We start from the raw sequence: 27,051 nt of genomic DNA, 5'->3' as shown, positions 1-27,051 counted from the left end.
ATTCAAGATGTAGCAATTGCAACCTTTTTTTTTCTTTTTCTTTTTTTTGTTTTCTTTTTAGATTGATCAAACTACTGCCACAGCCCTATTTTCACTAGCTCACTGTGAAACCATTTAATTTCAGAGGAGACTGCACATAAACAGAGACAGAGAAAACGAGGGAGGGGAAGCAGAAAAGAAGAAACAGGGAAAATGCCACTGAGGACATACATGCCCCCCAAAAACAAAAGGACACTAACCCACGGAATTACAGCTTCCTAATGAGATTCCTTTGCAGGTGTCAGGTATTTGGTTTTCATATTTTAATGCAGAATTCCTAAAAGTGGTTTGGATGTTTCCTTTAAAACTACATTAAGGCTACAAAAGAACAATTGTGTGAAGTGTCTCAAATTTCCAGTTAAAACCAACTTACTTCACAGGCACTTAAGAATTAAGTACCTCATAGACCTTCTCGTTAAACAATAAGAAAAGAAATTGTAATTTCATTTTCCTTAAGAAAGAAAATGAATTTTAAAAGAATTGTTTTCATTTGATCTTGTTAATAAAGACCTAGAGAAATCCATATTATTAGCCAATAGGGAAGCTGAAAGCAAAAACTGTGCCCATGTTACAACGCAGAAGGATGTCAGATTAATTCATTCCACACGCTGTTTTTAAATTATTTCACAACCTGTGCCACAGTAATTAATAAGATTAGTGAGATCAGAGATTAAATGTACTTAAAGCAGCTCAGATGAATTTCAAATGCATGATAAGCAATACATGAATTATGAACACTTGCTATTCTTAACAGTTTTCCACCATTGCTTCTTTGATGGATACCTTGTATTCCACACACCAAATATTGACTATAAAGACTCAAAAAATCTTTAGGGTGGGAAAACGATTTCCAGTGTGCACATCACATGGGAGTCTACATGACTCCCATTTATTTACTGCATATGCAGCCAGAAGAAACTACAAAAATACGCAGAACACTTTGACAGAGAACATGCTTTAGGGTTTTACGCTCACACACAACCTCTATACATCTTCTCTTGAGCACAGTATTTACTTTCCTGCAGGACTGCTAGATAAATACTAGAAGTTGTCAGACAGCTGAACATGAATTTCGCAGTTGTAGAGCTGAAGTCATTTTGTTGTGCAAGACAGTGCTTGCTCTTTGGAAAGTGAACAAAATGGGAAGAGATTTTTGAGGGGGCTTCTTGATAGTTTCTGTGATGGTTTGGGGGTTACCCCGCCCCCCCACACTTTTGAATTTGCCCCAGCTAACTCAGATGGACCCTGGGAATATAGATGAAGCAATTTATTTACAGCTAGCAGAATTTACAAGCAGCTATTTACAATATATACAGTTATATACAATTATATACAGAAATATACAAAGGATAAACAATACAAAAGCACAACTCCCCTCCCAGAAACCTGAGTCCCCAGGAGGGGTTCTCAAACCACCCCAACACCTCCCCCCGGCCCCTCTCAACCTTACCCCAATTCTCAGGAAGAAAAGAGGTGCAGCCAAGAGGTTAGGGAGCAAGGTTAGTGGGAGCAAGGTTAATGAGATGTGACCAGGTCTAAGGCAAAAGCAAGAGTGAGAAACAAAATGGAGAAAAAGTCTTTCTTCTTCCCAGAGTTCTCAGCGTGACTGTGAGAGAAGTTGACATCAATTGTTTTCATTTCACTGCCCGTTATCTAGTTCTTTTACCAAAACATTCCAGCTTGCTTCAAACTAGCACAGTTTCCTAAACCTTACAGATTTTCCAGTCTTGGCATAATGCTTGAATTAAAAATGCATAAAAAGCTTGTGAGGTGTTCCAAGCAGGAACACAACTAGTCTGAGAGAAAAAAAAAAGAGGTATTTGTAGTATTAATAATAGCTTAGTCTCCCATCCTTTTGCAGGATGAACTCTAAGGCCTCAGGGAGAAGTTGGCCCTGATGTCATGGCATTGAGAAATGCAGTTCATTAAGATCTTAAGCAACAAACAAGAGCAACAATTAGCTACTTTATTCATTCTTGATTTATCGCTAAGAAACAGATTCTACAAATGGAAAGGGCCTAAAGGGTCAACTAGCATATCCTCTTGCAAATTCATGATTGTCCCTGATGCTTTTCCAGTGTTTTGTGAGTCTACATTTCTAATAACATTGAGAAATAAGGGGTTTACTCCATCTCCTTTTGAGGATATTCAAATTCAGAGAACACTTTTTTGGTTAAGTAAGCATTTTACAGATCTGATCCCTTTCCTCTGAGGTTTATCTCCTTGTTCGCTGACAATTCTCTTCCTTTTCATATACTTGCATGCCTCATAGCATTTGTTACCACTTTTAGACTTAATTATCCCACATATACAAATACTTTTCATCCTGTATTCAACAACTTCTATGTGGTTTCTGCTCTCCCTATGGCTCCCTCCAGTTTGGGTTTTTTTTTTCTTATATATTTATTTCCACTAGCTATCTCTAGCAAAGAAAGCTCTAAGGATTTGCTTTATCCAGCATGAACACATACTAGAAATTGAATGAGGAAAAAAGCAGAATTTATGGTCTCAAAGAACATCAGAGCTTTGGGAAAAAATGGATGACTAACCAGAATGTTCCACAAAAAATTTAGATGCCATGAGATAATCTAGCTGTTTAACATACAGATATAGCTTCAGTCTCACTACATGCTTTCTGCCATACTGCTGATCTTTAAGTTTCCTTGTTGCATTGACATACACTGCTTAGGCTACTGAAGTGTACTTCAGTAGATTTATTCCAGTAGTGACTTTGTATTAATACATATGGAATATACAATAGTCACTTTGCTGGTGTTAAATACATTTAAAAAATCTCTTCTCATTTCTACCTTTTTCTGTCATTTTCCTGTTTTATTTAGATAGCTTATGAACTTTTCTGTCTGCTTTTATACCCTCTAAAGATTCAGCTTATTTTTTAATCTGCTTTTCTTTATCTGTTTTTATATTAAGCTGAATCAACTTGTAACAAATCAATTCAAGATTAATTTCTAAAATTTCTCTGCATCTTCATTAATTAACAGAACCATATTTTAAATAGCATCTTTAATCCCTAAAGTATCCCTGAATAGAAAGATCAGGGATTATCTGGAGAAAACATTTACTGGCTATAACACACCACATCTGTGTCTCCCATATTAGATTTTCTGTCATGACTTAGCTTCAAATAGTATTTCTGCTTTTACTGGCATAACAGAAATGTGTATATATCTAAATCTGTCTCTGGGGCTCTATGTTAGACTCACAAATGTATTTTAGGATACAATATTTTACAGTCTCTCCACCAGTATAATTGTTTCTATTTTATCCAAGTTATCCCCAACTCCCTATTTTAAACTGAATGACAATCAAGTACATAGCTACCCCACATCTTTATCTTTTGGCTTGCTCTTCTGAAGGTGAGAATCTAGTTCTGAGTATCTTTTTCTAATACTTGCTTCATTTAAATAACTCATGCTTTTAAAATATAAAATACATTTTAAAATCAACTGTTATCCCTCCATAATTCCTGCATCTTTGCAATAGCAGCAGCACTTTAATTTATCCCACTTAGTTCACAGGATGCCTGGTATTTTCATACAAACATTTCAGTTATTTGTTTTAGCCTGTTCAGCCTCTAGTTTAGGAGCAATCCATTCACTAATTATATACCCTAGTTGAATACCATCCCCTCGTCTGCCCACAGATATTCCTTTATCTTCTGAAATGCCTTCATGTACTTAACTGCCCTCCTCCTGTGTACTAAAGCCAGACAAGAAGATTACAGTCACTTCCAACTGTCTTCCCTTATTCCTCACTGTAAGACTCTTATCTTTTGTTTCAGCCCCACTCCTAGGAAGCCATTTCCCCAGATAGTCTGGTGGAATTCCAGGAAAACTAAATTTCATTGACAGGAAAAATCAAAATGTCAGCACTTTCAAGTTGAAGAAATATCTGCATTTCAAATATAGGAGATGTTAACCCAAAGTCCTTCAAAGTTCTGAAATTTTCTTACAAAGGTGACAGTGACAGTATTTAAAATACTATGGACTTCTAGAAAAGCACAATGATGAAAAGGGCTGTAAATGGTTTAGCTTAAATTCTTTTCTTTAAAAAGCATTTTTTCCCATATGTTAAGATGGTCACACAATTTATGATTAGCTATTCCAACTATAATATATAATAATATAACACATAACTACAATGGTATGCTTTGGCCACACACACTTCTGAGATTACATCTTCCTTTGTCAAATTACATAAAAAATATATTGATAATGAGATGTTGATGTCAGTATTACCTAGTGTGAGTTGCAGCATCAAAATAGAAGAGAGAAATATTCACTTTAAAGCAAAGTCTTTTTTCAAAAAGTGCCATTGTTGGTATAGTGCAAAGATAGGCTTTGTCTACCTAATTACTAGAAAATTAGAATCAAGGAAGTACCACACTATTTAAAAATACTGTTAGAATTTGGGTTCTTCTGATAAGGTTTCGTGTATATAAACAATATCCCTTTGTATTTAACAATAGGTAAGGAATAACAACAGTAAAATCACCCTGCTCTCTGGCTGTTTCTGTATATCTTGCAGAAGTTGTTTTAATCTAATGTGTATTGTTGCATAATATCCCCAGGCACACTCAAGTAAAAGCTAAAGCTGTATAGAAAAGCCAACATTTTAAATGGGTCTTGTCATTAATGCTTTATTAATTGCCCTAGGCAATGCAAACCCAGAGCTAGGCAAGCTATAACAATATGACACTTTAAGGTCAAATCCAATTCCTGCTGTGTTTTATGGAGTGGGCCAAATATTGAGTTAACAGCAGGAAAGAACAATTTATTGGGCTTTTCTCCATCTCCTGATTATCTGATCTAAATTAGATCAGTTAGGCTGCTTTTCTCTAAAAACAAAACACCTTTTGTCCTCTCAACTTCAAAGAATATTTGATTGCTTCTGCTAGAAAAACAAACTATAGTAACATCTACCTTTTTCTTAAGCTATACTTATTATACTGAATATAAAAATATGAAATATGAACCCCTCATTGTCCCTACATACACCAAAATACCTTAAATGAAAACATACATTTATCATATATGTTACCTTCACATCCGAGGTATCTCTTTGGCTGTTCCTCCAAGACCTGGCTACTGAAGAGAAGGTTCTGTCTGGGTGGTCAAACTTGCTGTCATTTGCATTTAGAAAGAACGTTGTAAAGGGCTCCTGTAATCAATGACATGAAGATGGATTAAGAAAACAACAAAAGGAATCATGCAGCAGGTACCTAACAAAATCCAAATAACTTTTGCAGCTCAAAGGACTTCATAAAAGCAGAATTAAAGAAAACTATAGGCAGACCTATATATGCATAGGTACCTGTATGGAACATCTCAATACTTCATTGGCACTAGCACATTTTGCACACACAAATCCCAACTTCTGGCAGGAAAGATTATTTTGTACATTGATTCTTTCATAAAAGTAATTACCTATCAGTAGAAGTTCATAATCAGCATATCATAATTCTTACTACAGTATTGCCCCCATACTATTTGAAATTTACCCTGCACATCCTCTTATTTCCTTGTCTGAAACTTTTGAGAGAATCAGGGATTTCCTTCAATAGTAAGGAATTACATCACATTATACACCCAAGATTAAAGAGGACTGAAGTAAATATTTTTCTGTACCATTTAAGAACAATTAGAATATCTATATATGGAAACCATGGATGCAATGGCAGTGAAAGAATCTAAAAAGTGAATGAAATGGAAGAGGGCATGCAGATTTCCAGAGACCACTGTTTCCCCAGTCTTTGCCTGTCTTCCCAATTAATCTTTTCTTTCACACACAACAGCCAACAGAGGCTACTTTCTTTAAAAGAAGATAAAATCTCCAATTTTATCTCTCTAAATGAGATACTGTCATCAAGGTGTCACAGAACTTTTTAAGTAGCTTAAGGAAATTGTTTATATTTGAATAATTATTATATTATTTTTGGTTATTTAAAAAAAATCTAGGGACAGCATCTTAAGTTTCAGTTGTCTGAAATATGGAATAATTTAATTATAACAATGCAGGACATTTTCCTTTTAACTGAATGGTGGAGTCCGATTCCTTTTGTTTTTTTTCTCACTTCATACACCGGTGATTTACTTTTAAAAGATACATTCAAAGCAATAGGTAACAATCTAAGAAACATACTTGCACCACTACATTTTTTCCCATCAGGGAATCCTAATATGTGTTAAATAATTAATTTAATTAAAACACAACATCGTCACAAGGCAGTTTCTTGTTGGAGGACCCCAGCTCCCATTGCAGACTAATTTTGCACTCATGAATATGAAAAGAGTGCGTGGCAAGTCAGGAAGAGGTTTAGATTTTGAACAGAATATTAAAATTTAACATTAGCTCAACTTGATGAGCAGTACAAAAGTATCACAATGAACTGAAATATTGAAAGAAATTAAGTTTTAATGTGTCTAGATTTTACAGTGCTCCATATAGTGAAAATATAAAATATAAATGAAGAAGTGTATGATTCAGACTGAGAGAAACTGCAAACAGAAAACAATGAAAACAGGAATTCGATTACATTAATTTACCTTAAAACTCTATTAATATTCTATTGTTAACATTACATTTAAAGACATTCTTTTAAGGCTAGAATTATTCTCAAATGAATTGCGCCCCCCCACCCCCCGTGTACACATTTGCAATACCAATCTTTGCAAATGATGCTGTTTTTCTAGCTTACTCAGACCAAAAAACTTTCTATGCTGTTCATCTGAGCACAAGAAAAAATTCTGTCTTCTACCAATCCCTATCTATCTATTTTTTCCTTTTCTTTATAAGATCCATGTAATTTGTTGTGAACACAATTGTGGAGCAGACTGTGGGTCACTTCTTAAATAAGAAGCAGCTGATGGATAAAAAAAAAAAAAAAAAGAAGAAGAAACTATACAAATGATGTAATTACAATAAATTATGTAAAAATATTAATCCAAAATTCCATGACAACATTATTTTAAGCATTTGAGACAAATATACAAAAGCATAAAATTCATAATCAAGGATTACACTTTTAATAGCTGAGCACTACAGGGTGCCTTATTATGTTCTGCTGCTATGACCTGTTGTGCCTATCTGTTTGGATTTTTAATCCTTAGCAGAAATTCAGAGCTTTCACTTGCTTTATCTCAGACCTCTCACATAATTTCAAGATAATTTTTATTCTCTGCAAAGTCAAGTGCTTATGTTATATAAATACAATTCATATCTGTATTCAATATACTCATTTAAATACTGTTATTCTATGATACCGATTACTGTCATTTCATGTAAAGGTTTTGTGGCTGTGAAAGCTATAAAGCTGCACAATGTTTTCATTATAACCCCATCTCACTCTTTCCTAATATTCTGAATAAAATTCATGTCTTGTTCACTGCCAACAAGATGAGAAATTCGGGGGGTACTTGATTACAATGAATACAAGCTTGAGCTGTGGGAACAAGGAGATTTTTCATTCAACAGAATTTCTATCCCTCCATTTGCTTTTACAGCACTTAGTCCTATTTGCATCACTTATAGTAGGAGTAGGAGTGAAAGGAGGAAGGGATGTGTCATTCTAAGACATCTTATGTCAAACAAAAAATGTCTTTTCAGTCATCTGTAAGAGGAAAAAGAGTATTTCAGGTTTTGTCACAGCGATGGAAACCTTTTGTCTGATGTATCTGTGAGTGTCCTGGTCATACCAATCAAAAAGAAGGCTCAGATTCACTTCAGTTTACAAGATGATTTTCATCTTTGTATCCCACTGAAAACTCACTTCAGCTGAATGAAGCCTGACTCATAATAAATTCAGAATTTCTTCTACCTTGTACAAGTATTTAGTCATTGCAACAAAAACTGGAAACCAATTATTCTCTACAAAGTCTTTGACTACCACATTAGGAGAACCATGCTCTTTAATACTGGTCTCTGTTTCAGAGATGATGTAACTGGTTCACAGAAACACAACTTTTTCAAAAGCAGCTACTGAGAGCATCCAGTTGCACCATAACTCTTTCACCAAAAATCTGAATTCAAGTTAGAATTCATTATTCTGTCTCCTTTTCTGTTTTCTTCTGTCTGCATTTCAAGCTAACATTCAAGTGGCACTTTGATGTAGCATTCTAGGTTTAAATATTCTTGCCCTCTTCAACTTAAATATTCCCTGGACCAGACAAAAAGCACATGAAAAAATGTTACTCTTGAACTAGGTGGTAAGGTCACCCAGTCACAAACTATGAACATTCCATTTAATTTATACAAAAAATACAACAGAAAAGTAAATCCCTTTCCAGAAAACCTTTTACTCTGTTTGCTGGAGCAAACCTGTTGGTAATGTTGGCTACTACAGAGTAAGCAGAACTGTCTTGGGTTCAGATTTAAAGATGTGTAACGTACAAAACTGTTTGTGATTTGATTTCAGTAACATCTCAAAGGAGGGCAGGGTAATATTATATAAATTGTGATGTTCTCTGTTTTATCAGCATTACTAATGTGACTGAACACTAAGGTAGACTTTCACACACGTCTCTGCAAAGTAGTTATCTGATCTTATCTGCTCTTATCTGAAGCTTTGAAAACACACTAGTAGCTCAGAGCTTCTGTTAAGGATTATACTCTATTCTATTAAGTACAATGAAAGGCAGAACAAAAAATAATAAAGTTATCATTTTTTACTAAGAAATGCGATTTTGTAATCAGTGTTTTGAAGAGAACTGACAGGAACCAGATTGCATCTGTCAAAGTCAACAAGCAAGATTCAAAAGCTATTTTAAGATTTTGTGGCATATACATGGCTTTCTCTATATGTGCTTCAGAATGCATGAAATTTCCCTGCCTACTCCAAGTACTGTTTCCTTCAACACAATGGTCTAGTCACGGATCCCCATTGCTCTGTACTGTTTTGTTCTGCTTCTGTCTTGGCCATCTCATTCCCTGTGTACTTTTTGTCATAGCTTTTTGTTTGCTTGCTTGTTTTCCTCCTAATTTCTCTTTTTCTTTTCTTTTTTCCTTTCTCTTTTATCTTAGTCTTCAGTCTGCACAGCCTTCTCCAGTGATTATACTTTCCACTTCTCTTTTCATTCCCAGTTTATGGTCATTACTACCTAAAGCTCTGCTGTAATGTATCCCACCACATGAATATTCTCCAAACTCTGAAAACACCAAAAGCACTTTTCTCTCTGAATCTCTGCATCTCTTACTGTCACCTTCCTCTTCCTCGACTAGACTGTAATTTACCCTTTATAAAATGTTCTTACAGAGTCTTCTTCACAAACTCACACCAAAATGCCAGGTCAACAATTTCATACACAAAAATCCTACTTTAACTTCCAGAAATCTCACTTAGCCTTATTTATTAATCCTTAGGATTTTAACCCTGTATTTGTAACCAAAAGTACTTCTCTGGGTCACTGTGACTCTATAATCCCCATAGTTATAATCTTTACCAGTCTCTATACACATTTACATTCAAAACTTTATTTTGGGTTTCCATATGCAGGCTTATTCAGTTTCATCACCTTATTTCCTTTTTCCTTTAGCCAAGCTTTAAATTTTCCCCATGTGTGTCTCTCTCTTACTTTTCTTGTCTCCTCTTGCTAGTGACTGCTTTTCTTTGCTGGTGACTGCTACTTAAATAATTTTTGTAATACCTATATTAAAAAGATTTTTTAAATACCTATGTAGGTATTACTGGTTTTAAAATATCTACATAGGTCCTCATATTTAAATTCTCCCTTTGTTGTTTTCACCTTCTGGACATCAGTAATCTCTTCCCTGGAAAGCACTGCTCTTCCTTTTCTTCATTCTATTCTCACATATGTGTTTTGCTCTAACAAACCTAAATTGTCACGTCTGCATTGCAAGGCCATCAAGGCAGAACCTTTGTCCTCTCACTCCTTTAGGGCAGAATAGAAAAAGAGCAAGAACATCTACAACATTACATAAGCAACGGTAGTAAAAATGACACAGCATTAGCTTAATATAGGAAATGAACAGTCCTTAGTGTGTTGTACATTCAGCCTGTAAGCAGACTTTTGGACCTAGGAATTTGCTAACTAGCAAAGCAGAATCTTTTGTTGAATAGCAGCCAAAATTAATAGATAAACATGCAAATAAATCCACTGGTTTTAATACACTTTAAGGCAATAAAGAAGCACATGTGAACCATAAAATGTACTCACAGTACATTAATAATTTAGCAACATTTAAGAGTACAGTGATCACCCCATATAGGAGTGTAATCAACATTTAGTTTCCCATGGGTTACAAAGTATATCCTGAACTCATAGACACATGAACCCTTCCCTTCCAAGCAGAAAAACAGGACATGTCTAAGAGAAGCTGAGATGAGTGAAAACTCAGATGTTGAGCTTTCTGCACCTCTACTTTGCTTGGTTATGTGAAAAACATTCTTAGAATGCACCTTAAGGGACAGATTTTTGTTAGAAGGGTATACTTTAAGGTCAGTAATTCCATAGTGACTCTGTTTTCCCTTAATCTATTTTTTTTGTTAAGCCTTAAGTCTCTTTACCATCACCCCATTTTTTTTTGGTAAATCATTGTGATAACATGTAAACTCAATTCAGATTCCTTGTAGCTTTGGCATTTGGCCCACTTCCCTAGATCTGATTTTGAGCTTAGGATTTAAGCATGAGGTTTCCAGAACTGAAATGGCAGTTTGAAATTAGAATCTATGATTTTACATTTCTGAAAAGTTATTAATTCACTGACAAGCATATTTCATTTGCATAAAATATTACTCCATGATGCCGTAACATAAAACTGGTTCTGTAATTCCCCTCTCAATTTGACACAGTTTAATCTGCTTTTTCTGGAAAGATTTTTCTTTAAGGTTGTATTTATCTGTCTCTAGCTGAAAATAACAAATTAATATATAAGTAACATCAACTTTCCGCCCAGAGACTTTTTTAAGATGGATTTAGTTTTAGATGGATTTTCTTTATCACATGTGTCCTCACGGCACCACAATTTCGTCTCTAAATATGCCTCAGATTATTTGGGCAGGAAGGGCTCCTCATCAACGCAAATGAGTATATGCAGCATACCTAGAGAATTTCTGAGATTTGAAAGTAGGAATGAACAATGAGATTTTCATAGAAAGGTATTTTCATTTTAAAAAAATAATGGTGACAGAAGAGATTCTGTAGATAGAAACACTACTGAAAACCAGATTGCAGGAATACTTACAATACGAACAAGCCAAGCCAGCGTAGAAGTAGATGTAGAGTAGTGAGTGTTGTAATGGTAAGGTGGAGTCTGATCATCCTCCCATGTCTCATACCGTTCTGCATAGAAGACTGCTCTCTTTGGGTTCAAAGCACCAATAGGCTGCAACGGGATAAAAGGTCAAATACAATATTAGCTGAAGAGCAGCATGTCTGATATGCCATAATACATAGAAATATGCCATCAGTACATAGGAAACTCTGCAACCAAAAACAACCCCTCAGATTTTTTGTAATCTCAGAATTTCTTTTCAAAGGCTTTGCGTGCTAAAAGTCTTACGAGTTTCCTTATTTCAACTGACAAACATAATTGATCCACATCTGCAAACTTTCAAGGCCTTCTTGAAGTATGAATTGTTTCCCAATTAATTCAGTAACATTGCTCTGGAAATACACTTCTAAAACTGCATTTAAAATGCATTGAGGCCAAACTAATATTTCTGTTGCTGTCATTCACCATAATCACACAGCTAATGAAAACTGACTTTTGCTCACACAGGATACTTTATAATGCACAGTTCATGATGAAAAGATTTCACATGGAACTGCTGATGGTGTCTGGTGATCCTAAGCAGAAATACTTAAAACCCATGTATAGTCCTGGAGGACTGGATGTACTTTGTGATGGAACAAAGCCAGGTTTTACTGAACAAAACAAACAAGCTCTGTAATTTAAACAAATAGAATTGGGAAATTATTCACAAATTCGAAGTCCCTTCTAAGCATACTTACCAGGCAATATATACAGATTAGGTGGAAAATAAAAGAAGCTTTAAGACAGTAGTAGGAACTGTTGGTTTTGACAGGTCTAATTAGGGTATGTAAGTTTTTCTCTGATTCTTTTTTTTTTACACACTTCATTGTGGAATTTTTTATAGTAAAATGTATTTGTTATCGCTTGACACAAAAATCACTGGGATAACATAAATACAACATAGAGTAACTAAAATGTTGTAGTAAGTATATAAGTGATCTTAAATCTGTTTTTATCAATGAGATAGTAGAAGTGTGTTTATTACCTATCCTCAGATTTTCGCTTCTGTAGTAAAATGAATCAAACAGAAAGTTTAATACTTAGAAGAGAGCACAGTTTATTCTCCACACCAAATAATTTTCAAACTTACTACAATTTTAAATGATTACTTGATTTGCATTAAACAAAAAGTAAGAGTTACAACTGATATTACTAAGGGAATTACGACTTGAAAACATATTCTCAAGGACTTTGACCCTTCTGAAAATGCAAACAGGCATTCTCACATTTCATTCCACTGCATAATGTTTCTACCGCATCAAAACTCAAAGTCATCTGGAATGGAAATAGCCACACAAAGTCAAATCAGGGTATTTCACAACACAAAGTGTGTAACTGAACAATTTTAAAGTTCCAAGTATTTAATTCCTTCCGATCTGTTATGTCTTTTTGAGATGCCTATTAAAAGGCTGACATAGGAGATGATGCTTTCCATTTTTCCGTATTAGAGTTTGTTTTTAAATAGCAGTGTTTGATGAACACTTATGTTTTAAAATGCTATGATTTCAGTAGTTTTCACAGGAAGCACTATGAATGCTTAATACTTTGCTGTGCCTTGGTAATGTTAATAGCTTTCTCATAGGTGTAAAATGTATGAGTAATCCCTATGGAGCAGTGTTATCTGGTGCAGACTGCACTGCCAGACCTCACAAAACATTCTTGAAAAAGAAGTATGAGCTTCCTAGGCTTGTTTTCCAACTACTAGGAAAAGAAATAGATATGTATTTGCATTTTTGTTATACTCAGTTCATTACACATCCTGCCACTGTCAGGAAATACAGTGGCATTATTATATCCTGCAAGTTGCCAGTGAATAAAAATTGTTGTTCAATCACAACATCATTTATTAAAAGACATTCTTTCCCTGTTGGACTGACAAACTGTGGATACATGTTCACTTTGCTAAATCATATCAGGACTCTGGATTGCTTTGCGGACTGCATGGGACCTGCTGATACTGTTCTCATTAAGGTACTGTGCACCTACTTCTCTGGCAGACAATTCCAGTCTCCACCTGCACATTTCAAAAGCTAAAGCAATAATTCACATCCTTCTGAGAAGGAAACACAAAATGGCAGAAATATCAGTGTGATTGCATTTCATAATGGAAAAACACCCTAAGATTATCTCTTCTGACCACTGTGAAGGTCCATTTTACCTGCTGTTACAGTGAGTTGAGGCTATGAAAGACAGAGGTGTCATCTGTCATAATATGATTGTACATATGTGTTTGAAGGCACAGTAGAGAAGAGATATGGTGATTAATGCAAGATTGAAAAGCAAAACTCAAGACTCTTCAAAAAGCATTTGAAGTTGCTCAGATGTCTTTCATCAAATAAGTTTTATGTTTTCATTCTTCATTGTAAACTGATTATGGCAGTGACATCTGTGAAGCATAACATGCCCAAAAATAATTACAAGGCATTTTATTGTATAGACTAGAAAATTTTAATGATAGTTTAACCCATACTTTTAAATAACTGATATATATATATATATATATATATATGTGTGTGTGTGTGTAGTCGCTGTCTGTTCAAGGCAAGGTTGGACGTGGCACTTGGTGCCATGGTCTAGCCTTGAGCTCTGTGGTAAAGGGTTGGACTTGATGACTTGTGAGGTCTCTTCCAACCCTGATGATACTGTGATACTGTGATATTTGTAAGCAATGAAAAAGGTACTTTCTCTCCGGAACTTGACAATAATTTTCTGTAGTCACACAAACCACTAATGCAAGCTCCCTATCATTTTCCAGCTTCTTTAGAGAGAAGCAGTATTTCAATTTAAAAGATAAAGATATAATGTTGTAAAATGCTACATTCCCATTTTCATGTAAAAATGCCAGCACAAGTAGCTAAAATAATCTACTTTCAGAAGACATATGTTCAGTTTATTAAATGATAAACCTAAAAAGCTGTATTCTGAAGATTAACTTCATCCTCATCAATATTCTTTTCAGAGTCAGAATCCATTTTTCTTTCAATTACTTTAGGATTCATTTGAAGAAAAATGCAGAAATGAACAAAATATCTGCTGAATAAAATGGAGTAAGTGAAATATCATGAAATTCATCTTTCTTTTTCCATGGTATCGAAATAATCGTATGAAAATCTCTGGGAAGAATCTTTGCTGGGAATTACCCCTTCTTGCCCTAGAGAGAAAGAATGACAGAAATGAAGGGGCGAGGTAGAGATTGTCTTCATCTAGAAAGTCTCACATTGACATCTCAGATCAGATGACATCCTGGATTGGATGAAATAGTGATCTAGATGGTAACTGGGGCTTCAGGAGATATAGGTTCCTGTCTGTCATTCCACAAAGATTTTCAGTGTTGCCAGGTAAGCCAGATTGGAATGATCAAATTGCCTAAGCAGCAAGATATACTACAGTACAAGTGCCTCTCTGCTTCAGTGGCAGTCCTTTCAGAGGTTTTGGTGCCACACAGTCAGACCCAGCTGGCTCTTAGAATGGTAGGCTACCAGCCTAAGGAAAAGAATCTAGGTGCTCCACATCTCTTAGACCACTGACACTTCATTTTCATTGCAAGGACAACTGAATTTGACTAGTTAAGTATGACTTAGCAGAATAAGGTTGCAGAAAGATAGGTGTCAGTGTCCTTCTATGTAACAAGCCATAGAACAAGAGAAAATGGCCTCAAGTTGTGCCAGGGGAGATTCAGACTGGATATTATTAAAAATGTCCTCACTGTAAGGGTTGTCAAGCACTGGAAAAGGCTGCCCAGGAAGCTGGTTGAGTCATCATCCCTGGAGTTATGCAAAATGTGTAGACATGGTGCTGAGTGATAAGGTTGTGGTGGACTTGGCAGTGCTGGGTTTACAGTTGGACTCAATCTTAAATGTCTTTTCCAACCTAAACAATCCTATGAAACTGCTTAGGTATGACTACAGCTTGCAATACAATGCTAGGCTAGAAATCCCAGAGCTACCTCTAGAGGAGCTGGCATGCAAACGTGGCACCATTCAGGCAAAGATGACAACTGGAATTTCAGAAGTAGTACAGCTGTCTCAATGCAGCTCTTCACAGGGAGAAGAGCTGGGAGCTGCCCACGCTTATACAACTCTGCAGCTTCTGATTCAGTGTCACATCAGTTTTCTCTGACCTGCGGCAAAGAAATACAAGGAATATCCAATCCCTCTTTTTTCTTCTTCTGTGTAAAGAGCCCTCTGTGAAACACTTCTCCCTTACGTAGGAAACCGTACACATTGAAAATGCTAACAGCAAGTACTCAAATCTCTTCTCTGTTGTTGTATAATTAAAAAAAAAAAAAAAAGTTTAACCATAAGTAGAAAAGCCTGTGTGTACCAAAGGAGCAGGCATTCTCTGAAAGTGAACATTTCTGTAAATAAAATAGCAGGGACTAAATTCAGAGAGGTCTGCCCCTGACCTCCTTAGTAGTTATAGAATGTTTGTATGGTAGAATGCTGTTACCCAAAGAAATAGTAACAGTGCATCCTTCAGTAAAGACATATATTTTCTGTAAAGCCTTTCTGTACAGACTAGTAAAGAACCTAGTTTTGCTCTGATGAGGCATATGTAGCATTGGGTAGCAAGTTCTGCAGTATTTCACAAGAAATAGGAGTATAGAGAGTTTTGGTCACTTTTCTGCAGAGTTATAGTGCTATTCTCAGTGCAGAAATTCAAATACTAAGCTTTTAATCTGATACTATGTCTATAAACCAGAGATAAATTTTATTTTCAAATCAGTCCCTCTATCTTCACGTAACGGAAGAAAATTACTTTATTTCCACTTCAGTGAAATTCTGCTGCTGTGTAAACTAGCTAAAATGACTTGCACAAACAATGAAAAGGAAAAGCACAATTCACGTACTATGTCTCAATCCACTACCTTAAACATTAAGAGCTATACAGAAATTGAATCTGAGTCAAATTGTTCTGAATATTAAATAAAAAGATATGTCTCTGTTTTATGAAATGTTGTTCTCCAAACACCAAGTTTGTCTGTTTATTAAAAAAAAAAAAACCTGTGCAAGGGCTTTATGTATTATATAAAATAATATTAACTTAAAAAAAAAAGGGTTTATAATACATTCTTTACTCCAACCTAGCAAAACAACTCACTGTTGTGAGTTTCAGACATGCCAATTCAGACATTTCACTTCTGGTGTACTAAAAGGTGCTGCTTGAGTTTATTTTATGCTTATTTTTCCACTTAAAAATAATGTATTTACTTTAACATTGAAAATACACTGCAATTAATGTCATTCTTTTTTATCTGGCTAATCTCTTTAGACAGCTGGCCTTTGAACCTGTGTATTGTCAATACATCTCATGTTTATAACCACTGGACATGTTATGTTAGCTCATGTAATATTTACTGTTTTGCCAGCTATCTCAATAAAACTACATTCTCTCATGAGGACAGAACTGGATGTAGCATCCTATTTATCCAGCCACTGAAATACTCTGCTTATCTTGGCTCTAATTCATGCAGTAGCTACCTTATCTGTTTATCTCACTTTTTCTTTCTTTTTTTTTATTTTTAATTTTTGAATGTACTGTGCAAAATTGTAACTGAGTACAAAAGAAATACTGAGCTTTATTTGGCTCTGGGTGAATACAGACTTAGATTTTCCTTTCTGCTTGCTTTAAAAAAAAAAAAATCACTGAACAGCAGCAATTAAGTAGGACATTTTAGGATGGTACTTCAAAGTTTCAAATAAATTCTGATTTTACCTGAATTTGTCAACATTTTTTTTCAATACATCATTATCATCATTACCAAACATAAGACTTCTGGCAGGCTTAAAGTGCCAGAGTTTCGCTCATCAAATGAACTTTTCATTTAAGGCAAGAAAATATTTAATCATGCCATTTAAACCAAGTGTGCTAGTTTGAAGCAGGCTAGAATGTTTTGGTGAGAAGAACTAGATTACAGGCTGTAAAAGGAAAACAATGGTGATGTCTGTTTTGCTCACAGCCTTGCTGAGATGTATAGGAACAAGAAAAAAAACCATAGATAACCACTCTCACTTGGGCTGCTGGCTGAGCTGCTTCTTACTCTCTATCCTCACCCTCCATTTTGGACTAATCCACTTTGCTTCCTAATCTCCTGGCCGAATCTCCATTCTTCCTTGGGACTGGGGTAAGGTTGAGAGGGGTAGGGGGAAGGTGAAGGGGCAATTGAGAGCCCCTCCTGGGGACTCACATTTCTGGGAGGGGAGTTGTGTTTCTGTATTACCTTTTTATCTTGTATGTTTCTGTATATAACTGTATATACTGTAAATATCTGCTTGTATATTGTGCTAAGCTGTAAATATAAGCTTCACTCATATTTCCAGAGCCGTGTGAGTCTAATCTGGGTGATTTCCAAAGTTGGGGGGGGGGGAGGCAGGGAACACCCAAACCATCACACCAAGCAAGAATAAAACTACTATTTTTCTGAAGGTAGAGTTGGGCATAGAAAAGAGAGAAGTTTAAGTCACTTTGCAGTGAAACTGGCTCTTCATAAGCCCATAAACTCTATTCCACAGCACACATACTTTTTGGAACTATTAAGTGTGGTTTGCCTTGAAATATTCACAGTTTGATGCATTCATTTGCATTCCTACATTTAGAAGCCTTGGGGCTTTATCACTTCCTTTTCTTGAAATGGCACAGTAATAAGGAGAAGTGGTTATGCTTATCACCACCCATCAGTCAAACACCTTCTATATTAACAAAATAGAATTTTTTCCACTCAGTGAATGGGCGTGTGATGTCTCATACATATGTCAATATTAGTATTACTTTGCCTGGTGAAGAAATAATTTTATTTAACAGTATGTAGGACTGGAAGTAAATGAGGAGGAATTCCCATTTACACTTTAATGAGCAGGGACAAAGCAGCATGTCAAACCCATGCATTTTCTGTAATTTAGGAGTAAAAGTCATACAATTTGGCACAAACAAATCATACCACGTTTTAAGTGTGTTGAAATCCAAAACCCCTCAGTGCACAGTACAGGCTGAATATGCGTTTCCTGTACTAATGTTTAATACCATAGGTATTCCTCCAAAGGAAATCTCAATAAAGAAGAAAATAAGCAGATCACCTAGCAGTTTGATAGTGAAAAGATAATCTATGTATCTATGACAGCCTCTTTCATTAGCTTTTCATCCTGTCAAACAATAAATATAACCTTTAACCTCATGTATGTAATGAATAAAACTTGAGCCTACACTGTCTAATCAAATGAGAGGCCCAATATATCCTACTGCTGCAGCACCTTTCATGCCAATAGGCCCTGCCTTTAAATCTTATGTAAAAGGGAGAAGAAAAAGAAAAAAAAGAGCCCTGATAGAAGAATATCCAAACACTTCAAAGAAAAAAAGGCAGTGGAATTTTCAGACTAATATTTAAATATAATTGTTCTGAGAGAACAAGCAACAACTGGATGTAAAAGTAGTACAATAAGGAACACTACATAAAACCAGAATTCAATGGAATGGAAGGAATGGGTAGGTTACGTGTTCAAGATGGCTTTGCAGAAATGTAAATAATTAAGTCTGAGGTAAATGCAAAAGGCATTTATTTTATGCTGTGATGACATCATAAGCAAGCCAAATAGATCTAATTTCATTTACACAAAACATATAAATTGCGTTTGTTGTGTTTGTACTTAAGACTTGCAATCTTACAAAAGTGAAGCATCACTTTTGAGCACAGGAATCAAAGTTCAAAAAAATTTCATAATTATCCTAACTGATGCCAGAGCTTTGTATGAACCTTGTGCAATAACACATCATTAAAAAAAAAATAGGTATTACAGTTACATTTAACTACCAAACTACTTAAATCAGCGATGGTTTCTCTTTTCACTTCATTGCTGTTGTGGGTTTTTACCACATATCTAATACTGTTACAATTCTAAATAGTTTCAAAAGATTGTTTGAGGGGTATTAATTACTAATTATTAAGGACAGAGGCGTTGTGAAACCTAAGAAGGGCAAACTTGCAGGAAGATAGAAGGTCAGGAAGTGACCAACAGCTTAGCCGGAGGTTCTGATTTGCCATCAAATACGCAGGAACATTTCTCCATTGCAGGCTGAAATCTGACAGAGGGAAGTAGCTCCTCACAGATAGGATACAGTGTGTGTCTGTCCCAGAGGTCTGTCTGAGGCTCGATAGCACACCCTGGTTCATTAATGTGAACAATAAATCACCAACTCCTGCTTTTAAGCACTAGGCCACTCAAGATTCACCTCCCTAACAAGGAAAGAAGGGGCTAGCTTACAGATACAGGACAATATAAAAAATTAAAACAGAAGAGCCAAGGAAATACTTCAGATACATTCTGATTCCGAAGATTTTTACTGGTAATGCACAAATTGAAAGAGGATGCAAGTAATGCATAACAGCCCAAGTTCACAAAGTGAGGTATTTCATATTAACTGGTCATTGCTTTTCAAAAAAAAAAATCATTAATCTATTTTTCATTTTAAAATCATTGTGAAATGAAACCTATCAGATGTTGTTATAATAAACATTGAAAAAAAATACAATTATATCCTTTTTATTCTGAGGGATCCCACAACAGTCTACAGATGTGTTTTTGCATTTATAAATGCATTCCAGATATTGCCAGAGAGGAAAGACCAATTGCCTTAACTACTTTTGTGTAGGTTTTTTTTTCCAGTGGTCAAAAACCTAGCTCTTCCAGAGGAAACCAGTAGTAGCTTTCGAGCAAGGGAATGCAAGTTACCAAATTGGGTAAGAAAAGCTCTTCAGACAAAATACTGCTGTGCACATTGCATGGATTCTTGAAGAAACATAAATAACCAGGGACTTGATTTTACATTTCCTTTCAAGGGAGAGCTCTACTAGGAGCGCAGTGCAGTGGTACTTAATAAGCTATACAAGCACTAATTCCATAATAAGTCTTAACTAACTCATGAGGAAAACCTATCTATTCAACTATCACAGCACTTCCTCTAGCAATTACACACTTTAATAGGCTACCATAAAAATTTGGATTCAACCAAAGCTAAGTATCTAATGAAGGACTCATGACACACTGCCTAATCTTGTTGCACTTCACCACACGCAGTGCTATTAATGCCAGAAATAAATGAGTTTAAGAGATTTTGAAAAGTGTAAGCATCTTAATGAAAGGTTTATCATTATAAACAATTCTAAAGCAGAAGTATTTTTATATATGCTAAAGAACAAGACAGTGCAAGATGATCACTGTTCTTTGTTTAATTAATGTCTGGATTCTCTTGTATTATTCCTGGCACAGATTACAGTGGTGTTACAGAACTGAAAAGCAATTGTGAAACAGACCTATAATATTGGGAAAGTTTTACATAAGGTAAACAGAATCTCAATCAATTTGTTTTCACTTGAAGCATGCTTTGAATGTATCTTAACTTCTGTTTTCATTTACATATTTATTTATCTAAGAAAAAAGGAAAAGGAAATGTAGGTGCCTCTATCTGATAATATGCAATCGAGTCCTGCTCAAATTCTTTTGGAAGTACCACAAAAGCAGGCTTCCAGGAATGATTACGATACATCTGAGTGTACTGCAAGCATACTTCTTCCAACAAGGATATGAGACTATAAGATACCCAGAGTGAGATCTCTCCATTGCTACCCAAGTATATGTGCTTTGCAGGAAGGGGAGGAAAGTAGGCAGTCAGAGATCCCAGAAATTCTCAATTCTGACCAGCAGCAGAAGGGCTGCAGAACAGGATTTGGGAGTCATTTTCTCCTCCCCAGCCTCCTTCTTTAAGTCAGGAAATTACAGCCTCACATAATTTTGAGCTTCACACCACTACTGCAAACAATTTATCTCTCCTGACTGAGGAACTGCAGCAAGGATGCAAGAAAGCTGTCATTGTCCAGACAACAGAAACCTCATGCTGTGGGTCTTGCAAGGCTACCCACCTTCACTGGTAAGAAAGTGCATGCACTTTCTTAATTGATAGGAACCAGGAAAGATACTTCCCATAATAATTTCAAACTCTGTGTTTTGTCTTTATTCCAGTTTGCCAAAAGTAGAGCCTCTCAATATCACAGGATCAAAGTATGTCAGGGGCACGAAGGGACCTCAAAAGATCATCTAGTCCAACCCAATATACTTGTGCTATGCTTGGCCAGGACACACTTTCCAGTCTGTTGACATGTTCAGAGTACCAGAGTTGGGTATAGATGGCAGTCTGGTGTTAGTAAGAGAAACAAATGCTGGGGATTGTGTTATTGCAACACATTAACTGAACAAGTCTGGTTGGGGGAAAAAAAACATGAATAATGACAGGAACTAGATACTCCAGGATAGAAAATACAAAATGCCTCTTTACTGAGTAATTATTAAACCAAAAGGAGATGCTGCTCATCTAGTCACTGCAAAACAGAATGAAAAATTAGTCCACGTTTTTTATTTCCAAAGGATCAGCTTTCACTGAGATAATTACTGAGAGGAAGTGATCTGTTGCACTTGTGATCCGTTAAGTAAGAAGGAACAGAAGAGGTGCAGGTTTTGAACCAGATCAGTCAATGATATGGAAGCAGCATACTGTAAAGATTCAGCGATTGTAAAATAGAAAAGTCTATTTCAGACTTTTCTGACTTCAAGACCTAATGTAATTGGACTATAAATATAAACCAAAATCTCTTCTTAAAAGGGCTGGCTGAGTCTCATTAACAGAATCGAAGCATACCTTTGAAAGATCTCTGAAGTTGCCTGGAAGGGTCAGGTCTAACTCCTCAGATTCATAGTTTGTTAGTACCCATGGAAATACAGGGTATTGGTTCAGATCATTGTACGTTCGTCCTATTAAGAAAGAAAATGATTTAAGAATTAGTAAATAATGTTCACTTCTCCAGTTGAAAAACAATCTGGTGGTTATGGTTTTTTGCATCATGTTCCAAAGTTTCAACATTTGACAGAATCAGGTAGAAACCTTTCAGACAAAAGTAGTTGTTCAGATGTAGCTATCATGAATCAGATGTCAGCACAGAAATCAGCTTACTACAAAGAGCACAGGACCTTTCAAGACCATTTCAGCTGAAACGCACCACAGGCGTTTCATGAAAATATTTTCATACCATGAATGCTGATATTTAAAACCACTACACTATTACCTTCCTTGAAGCTGTACACAGCTGGCAAATATTAAACGAAACTCCAAAGAGCAAGAGGCTAAATTTGAGGTTTGCAAATCTCAGTCTACCTTGGATAAACCATGTTCCCACAGTTGTTCTTCACTAAAGAAGCGCTAGTGTTTCCCTGCGATAGTGGAATCAAAGTGGAAGAAGTAATCACAGTATCACCAAGGTTGGAAGAGACCTCACAGATCATCAAGTCCAACCCTTTACCACAGAGCTCAAGGCTAGACCATGGCACCAAGTGCCACGTCCAATCCTGCCTTGAACAGCTCCAGGGACGGCGACTCCACCACCTCCCCGGGCAGGCCATTCCAGTGTCCAATGACCCTCTCAGTGAAGAACTTTCTCCTCACCCTAACCCAAATTTCCCCTGGCGTAGCTTGAGGCTGTGTCCTCTCATTCTGGTGCTGGCCACCAAGTAATGTTGGCTTTAATACTATTTCATAACCACTTTGAAAATTAAAAAACAATTTCTCCCTGCCAAAAGACATAACTGACCGCTCAGGCCACGCTCTCCAAACCTAATGAAAGAAACATTGATTTCATACCAGCAGCTCAAACATGCAAAAGCCCTCTTTAGATACACTTTCAGAAGAACAATCTGCAGCTGAAGCAAACTGAAAATTATGAATTCATGGCCAGAAAAAGTGTGTTTAAGAAAGGCTATTATTTCTGTGTCAGCTGGTATTTAGCATTATCTAACATTGCATTGATAAGACAAATGAAGTTGCCCAATATAGAACCGTCCACCATGCTGATTTACTGAGAAACCACACAATATGCAACATGAGTCTTAAAAAACAAAATCAGGTCATAAATATATGTGTGTGTGTATTTATATAATATAATTAGCAGACTGAAATAACCCAGGTTAACAATTCCCAGTCCTGTGGCAGATTTACAACCCTGTCTCACTAACTGCTTCCTTCCAGATTCTGGACAGATTCCTGAGGTACAAAACCCGGCACAGGAAAACACAGGCTTCCTTGTTCTGAGTAGCATTTGCTGTTCTCCACAAAAATCAGTTCTGCTTTAATGAAATGTGAAACTTTCACTGCTCTACAAACACCTTATTTTTTCAACAGAAATTGATGAACAAGAATCATGTTTCTATTTTGTACATAGTTTCATTGAAAACAGGAAAAGTGCATATTGTTAACAACTGTGTCCTCAGTTTTACATTTTGAACACACAGATGTTCAGAGGAATATAAAAAAGTGCAAGTAAAACTTTGTTTGAAAAGCAATACTTTGAAACACATAAATAAAGAAGGATAGAAACAAACCAACAAACCCCCTTCTTTGATATTAACAATGAATGAATGAATGAATACAAACTCATTCTGGGACAGAATGAGAATTCATCAAACAACTGAATCAAGAATTTATCCACGTGAAGGAGGTAAAGGAAAGGTATCCTCTGGCAGAATATTAATTGGGTTAGGGTTTTCTGAGGGGGCTTTACATATCCTGAAGTCACACAACTTTGCCTCATTTTCCAGATTCAACAAAACAGAATATTCTTTTGCTTTGTGGCAAGGAATTAAGTACATACAAATTGTTTCTTGAGACTGTGAAATTGAAGGTTCTGTAAAATAAGGCCTTTCTAAAACTACATCTTTGTATAACTAATTTTTTTCTTAACACAGAAATCTTAATTAACAATAGAGTGTGAGCAAAAGCTTCCACAAAAGAAAAACATTTGTGTTTATGTAGACAGACAGACTGAAAAAATATGAGATTCAGGAAGAGAATGACTGAGATGGTTGCAGTCCATTATAAAGCATAGATGAAAAATTACAACTCTTCATATTCAGAAGTTTTGTGGAAAGACTTCACAATGATAAAGACCTTCAATTGAAAGCACTTCACAGAAAAAACATGAAAGGAGAAAAAAAAATTGTTATTTTCCATATTCAGATTTCTATTTAATGCTGATAGTAATTTTATTCATTTCATTTCGGTTCCAGTACGGAGTCAAAAAGATTTTGACTTTTTGTTCTTATTCCACATGGGAAAATCATAAATATGTACACAGTGCAAGAACAAAAAGTCAATCCTGAGCCTAGCTGCTGATACAAGCTCACTTTTGCTATATGGTTTTGATACTTACAGTATGAATATATGAACAAATTATCATGTTGAATTTGCTCCATGTTGGAACACCACAATAAGTGCATTTTTCTACCCCACAATGAGAACTAATTTGAAGCAGCTTCTCTTCCAGCTTTCAAGTTACAAACAACGGAGCCTTTACGATTATGCATTTGATAAATGTAACCATACTCTTGTGAAAAAATACTTACTACTGCAATATTTATAAAAGAAGTTTCATTTATTAAGAGATTAACATTAAGAATAACAAATAATTTGTTAACTAAAAAAAAAAAACAAACGAATGCAATCCTTTTCTTTTTGATAGCAGCACAATAAAATTACTTGAGAAGATGAACCATAATTTAAATTGAGAAAAGAGACCCAACCTACCCCATGAGATAAGCATCTAAGTGGAGGATAGCAATCTTGGTTTGTAATGGGATTATAAATCCCTGTTTCCAAACATGCATAAATACTAGTTAACTTTAGCACCAATGTTTTCTTGATCAGTTCTGGCTTCACAATGATTAATTTCAGGATAAAGTCAGATTGTGAATATATTTAGGTATCTCATCAATTGTCTGATGCTCCCACCAATAATTTTTTTGTTCTTTCTTTAGCTAAATAAATATAAAAATTAAACCTGTACTGCTATTGGTAGTCCCTATACCTTCTCAGAAGCTTCAGATTTTTCCCCCCAAGTAGGCTTACAGAGATTAATATTAAAGGCTGAATATTAAATATTGCAAGCCTGTGACACTAATCTACTTGAACAATAAAACTGAGGCACAGTAAATGAGATCTCAGAAATACTGGATATGTTTCTTCATTAAAAAAAACCTTTTTAATTAAACCATCCAATTTAATGTTTTTATATGGCACTTTAGTTTTGAAGGTAAAGTGAGCTAGAGACAGCTGACAAAGAAATTATAACTGCAATTCCTTGGTGAAAATGTTAATGACAGCAAAATATTGTTTAATTAGATGATTGCAGCATCTGGATTAACACTCTTTAAGAGCGATGTTCCTGTGCTTGTCTGCTTCTTCACACTTTACAGACATTTTGTCATCTCTAGGTCATTAGGAAAGAATTTTTAATGATTTTTCTAGAAGCAAGTAGTTCAAGTTACATCTAATTAGATGACAATAATAAGCCCAACACATGCAGTAGCTAAATATATACATAATTAACCAGTGAGTGCTTGTACATCACAGAATAAAAAAGTGGAAAATGCTAAACAGGAAAAAAAATAAAAAGGAGGAGGAGAAGGGCAAAGAAGTTTAGCTGAATTTATTACCTGACTGAAGATGTAGTTTTTTTTTCACAAACTATTAAAAGTAATCCCTTTCCACTACAAGAAATTACTTAGAAAAATCATGGATATAATTATTCTCCACTTCTTTTAAAAGCTGTGGCAGGTAGGATTTAAAATAATTTAAGTTCCAATAAATACAAATGCTAACATACATTTACTATACTGTAATTTCAAAAGGAAATGTCAGCAGAAATCTGTTAAATAATGAGAAATAGATTTCAAAAGAGTGAGTAATGCAACCATATGACAAAACAATGTCCTGTTCCCACTCCTCCTGCCCCTTTTGCTGTGATGGGAATACTTTAAAGTACTTTTTTCAATAATCTTGTAACTGAGAATAGTAAAAATTACTTGTTCCCTTTATCACGTAGAGGGTTCAGTTGACGTACATGCTGTTCATATGCAATATGGTCTTTTCCTATGTGCTTGAAGAAAGGGCAACTAGCACAATCACAGTTGCTTCCAAGAAAGGATCCCAGAGACAGCAATAAGTAGGAGGAGAGGGAAGGTTTATGTCTACACAACCAGGATAAAAAACAGGGGCACAGAGACTATAACACCAAGACTGACTGATAAGTAGCAGAATGCACTGTTTACCTTTGGGAGAAAAACTCAGAGCTGTAAACATGATGAAATATACTCCTCAGAAAGAGGGCAAGAAAGAGGTGAAGACCTTGGAAACAGAACAGGGAGGCAAGAAAATAGTTGGCTATAGGGCCAGAGAAACAGGTTGAAACGAGACTTTAGAGTTTTGAAAATAGAGAGTGATTTTGAACTAGAACTGAAGAGACATCAGGCAAGGCAACTGATGGCAATGATAGGTGGTTGGATAGAAAATGTTCTAGAAAGAGAGAACTATGGAAGCAGAAAGATATTGTCATGAGTAGAGATTACAGGTGAAACAGCTAAACTGAAAATAAAGCCAGGCAACGTTTCAGAGGTGGTAACAGGGTGATGTATAATTTGTTTTATAAAATCATAGAAAGATGGATTTCTTCCAAGGGGACATTTCAAGATTGGAAACCTTGGTTAAGCACTTAGAGAATATCCAGGGGTCATGCTTGTCAGGACAGGCAAACCAGGGAGAGATTTAAGGAGAGATTCATGTATTTATTTCAGTGGATCAGTTCTACAGAAACCAAACGGTCTGCGTAATTAACAGCGTCAAGAAGCAGGC

General features: G+C 35.6%; 1 protein-coding gene across 7 annotated transcripts in view; it reads right to left on the bottom strand.

Annotated features, from left to right (window-relative positions):
- NBEA (neurobeachin) overlaps positions 1-27,051 on the bottom strand; it is a 527,236-nt gene that overhangs the window by 72,954 nt on the left and 427,231 nt on the right. For all 7 annotated transcript variants that reach the window (XM_064173040.1, XM_064173052.1, XM_064173047.1 and 4 more), the window contains 3 exons: positions 22,015-22,127; positions 11,260-11,400; positions 5,101-5,220 (listed from right to left, as the gene is read on the bottom strand). In XM_064173040.1, the coding sequence (XP_064029110.1) occupies positions 5,101-5,220; positions 11,260-11,400; positions 22,015-22,127 (374 nt within the window). The remainder of the gene's footprint in view (positions 1-5,100; positions 5,221-11,259; positions 11,401-22,014; positions 22,128-27,051) is intronic.

The sequence above is a fragment of the Pogoniulus pusillus genome, chromosome 3 (genome assembly GCF_015220805.1).
Source record: "Pogoniulus pusillus isolate bPogPus1 chromosome 3, bPogPus1.pri, whole genome shotgun sequence".
Lineage (NCBI taxonomy): Eukaryota > Metazoa > Chordata > Aves > Piciformes > Lybiidae > Pogoniulus > Pogoniulus pusillus.
The sequence above is the reverse complement of the archived record's forward strand: the minus strand, read 5'-3'. Positions and strand labels throughout refer to the sequence as shown.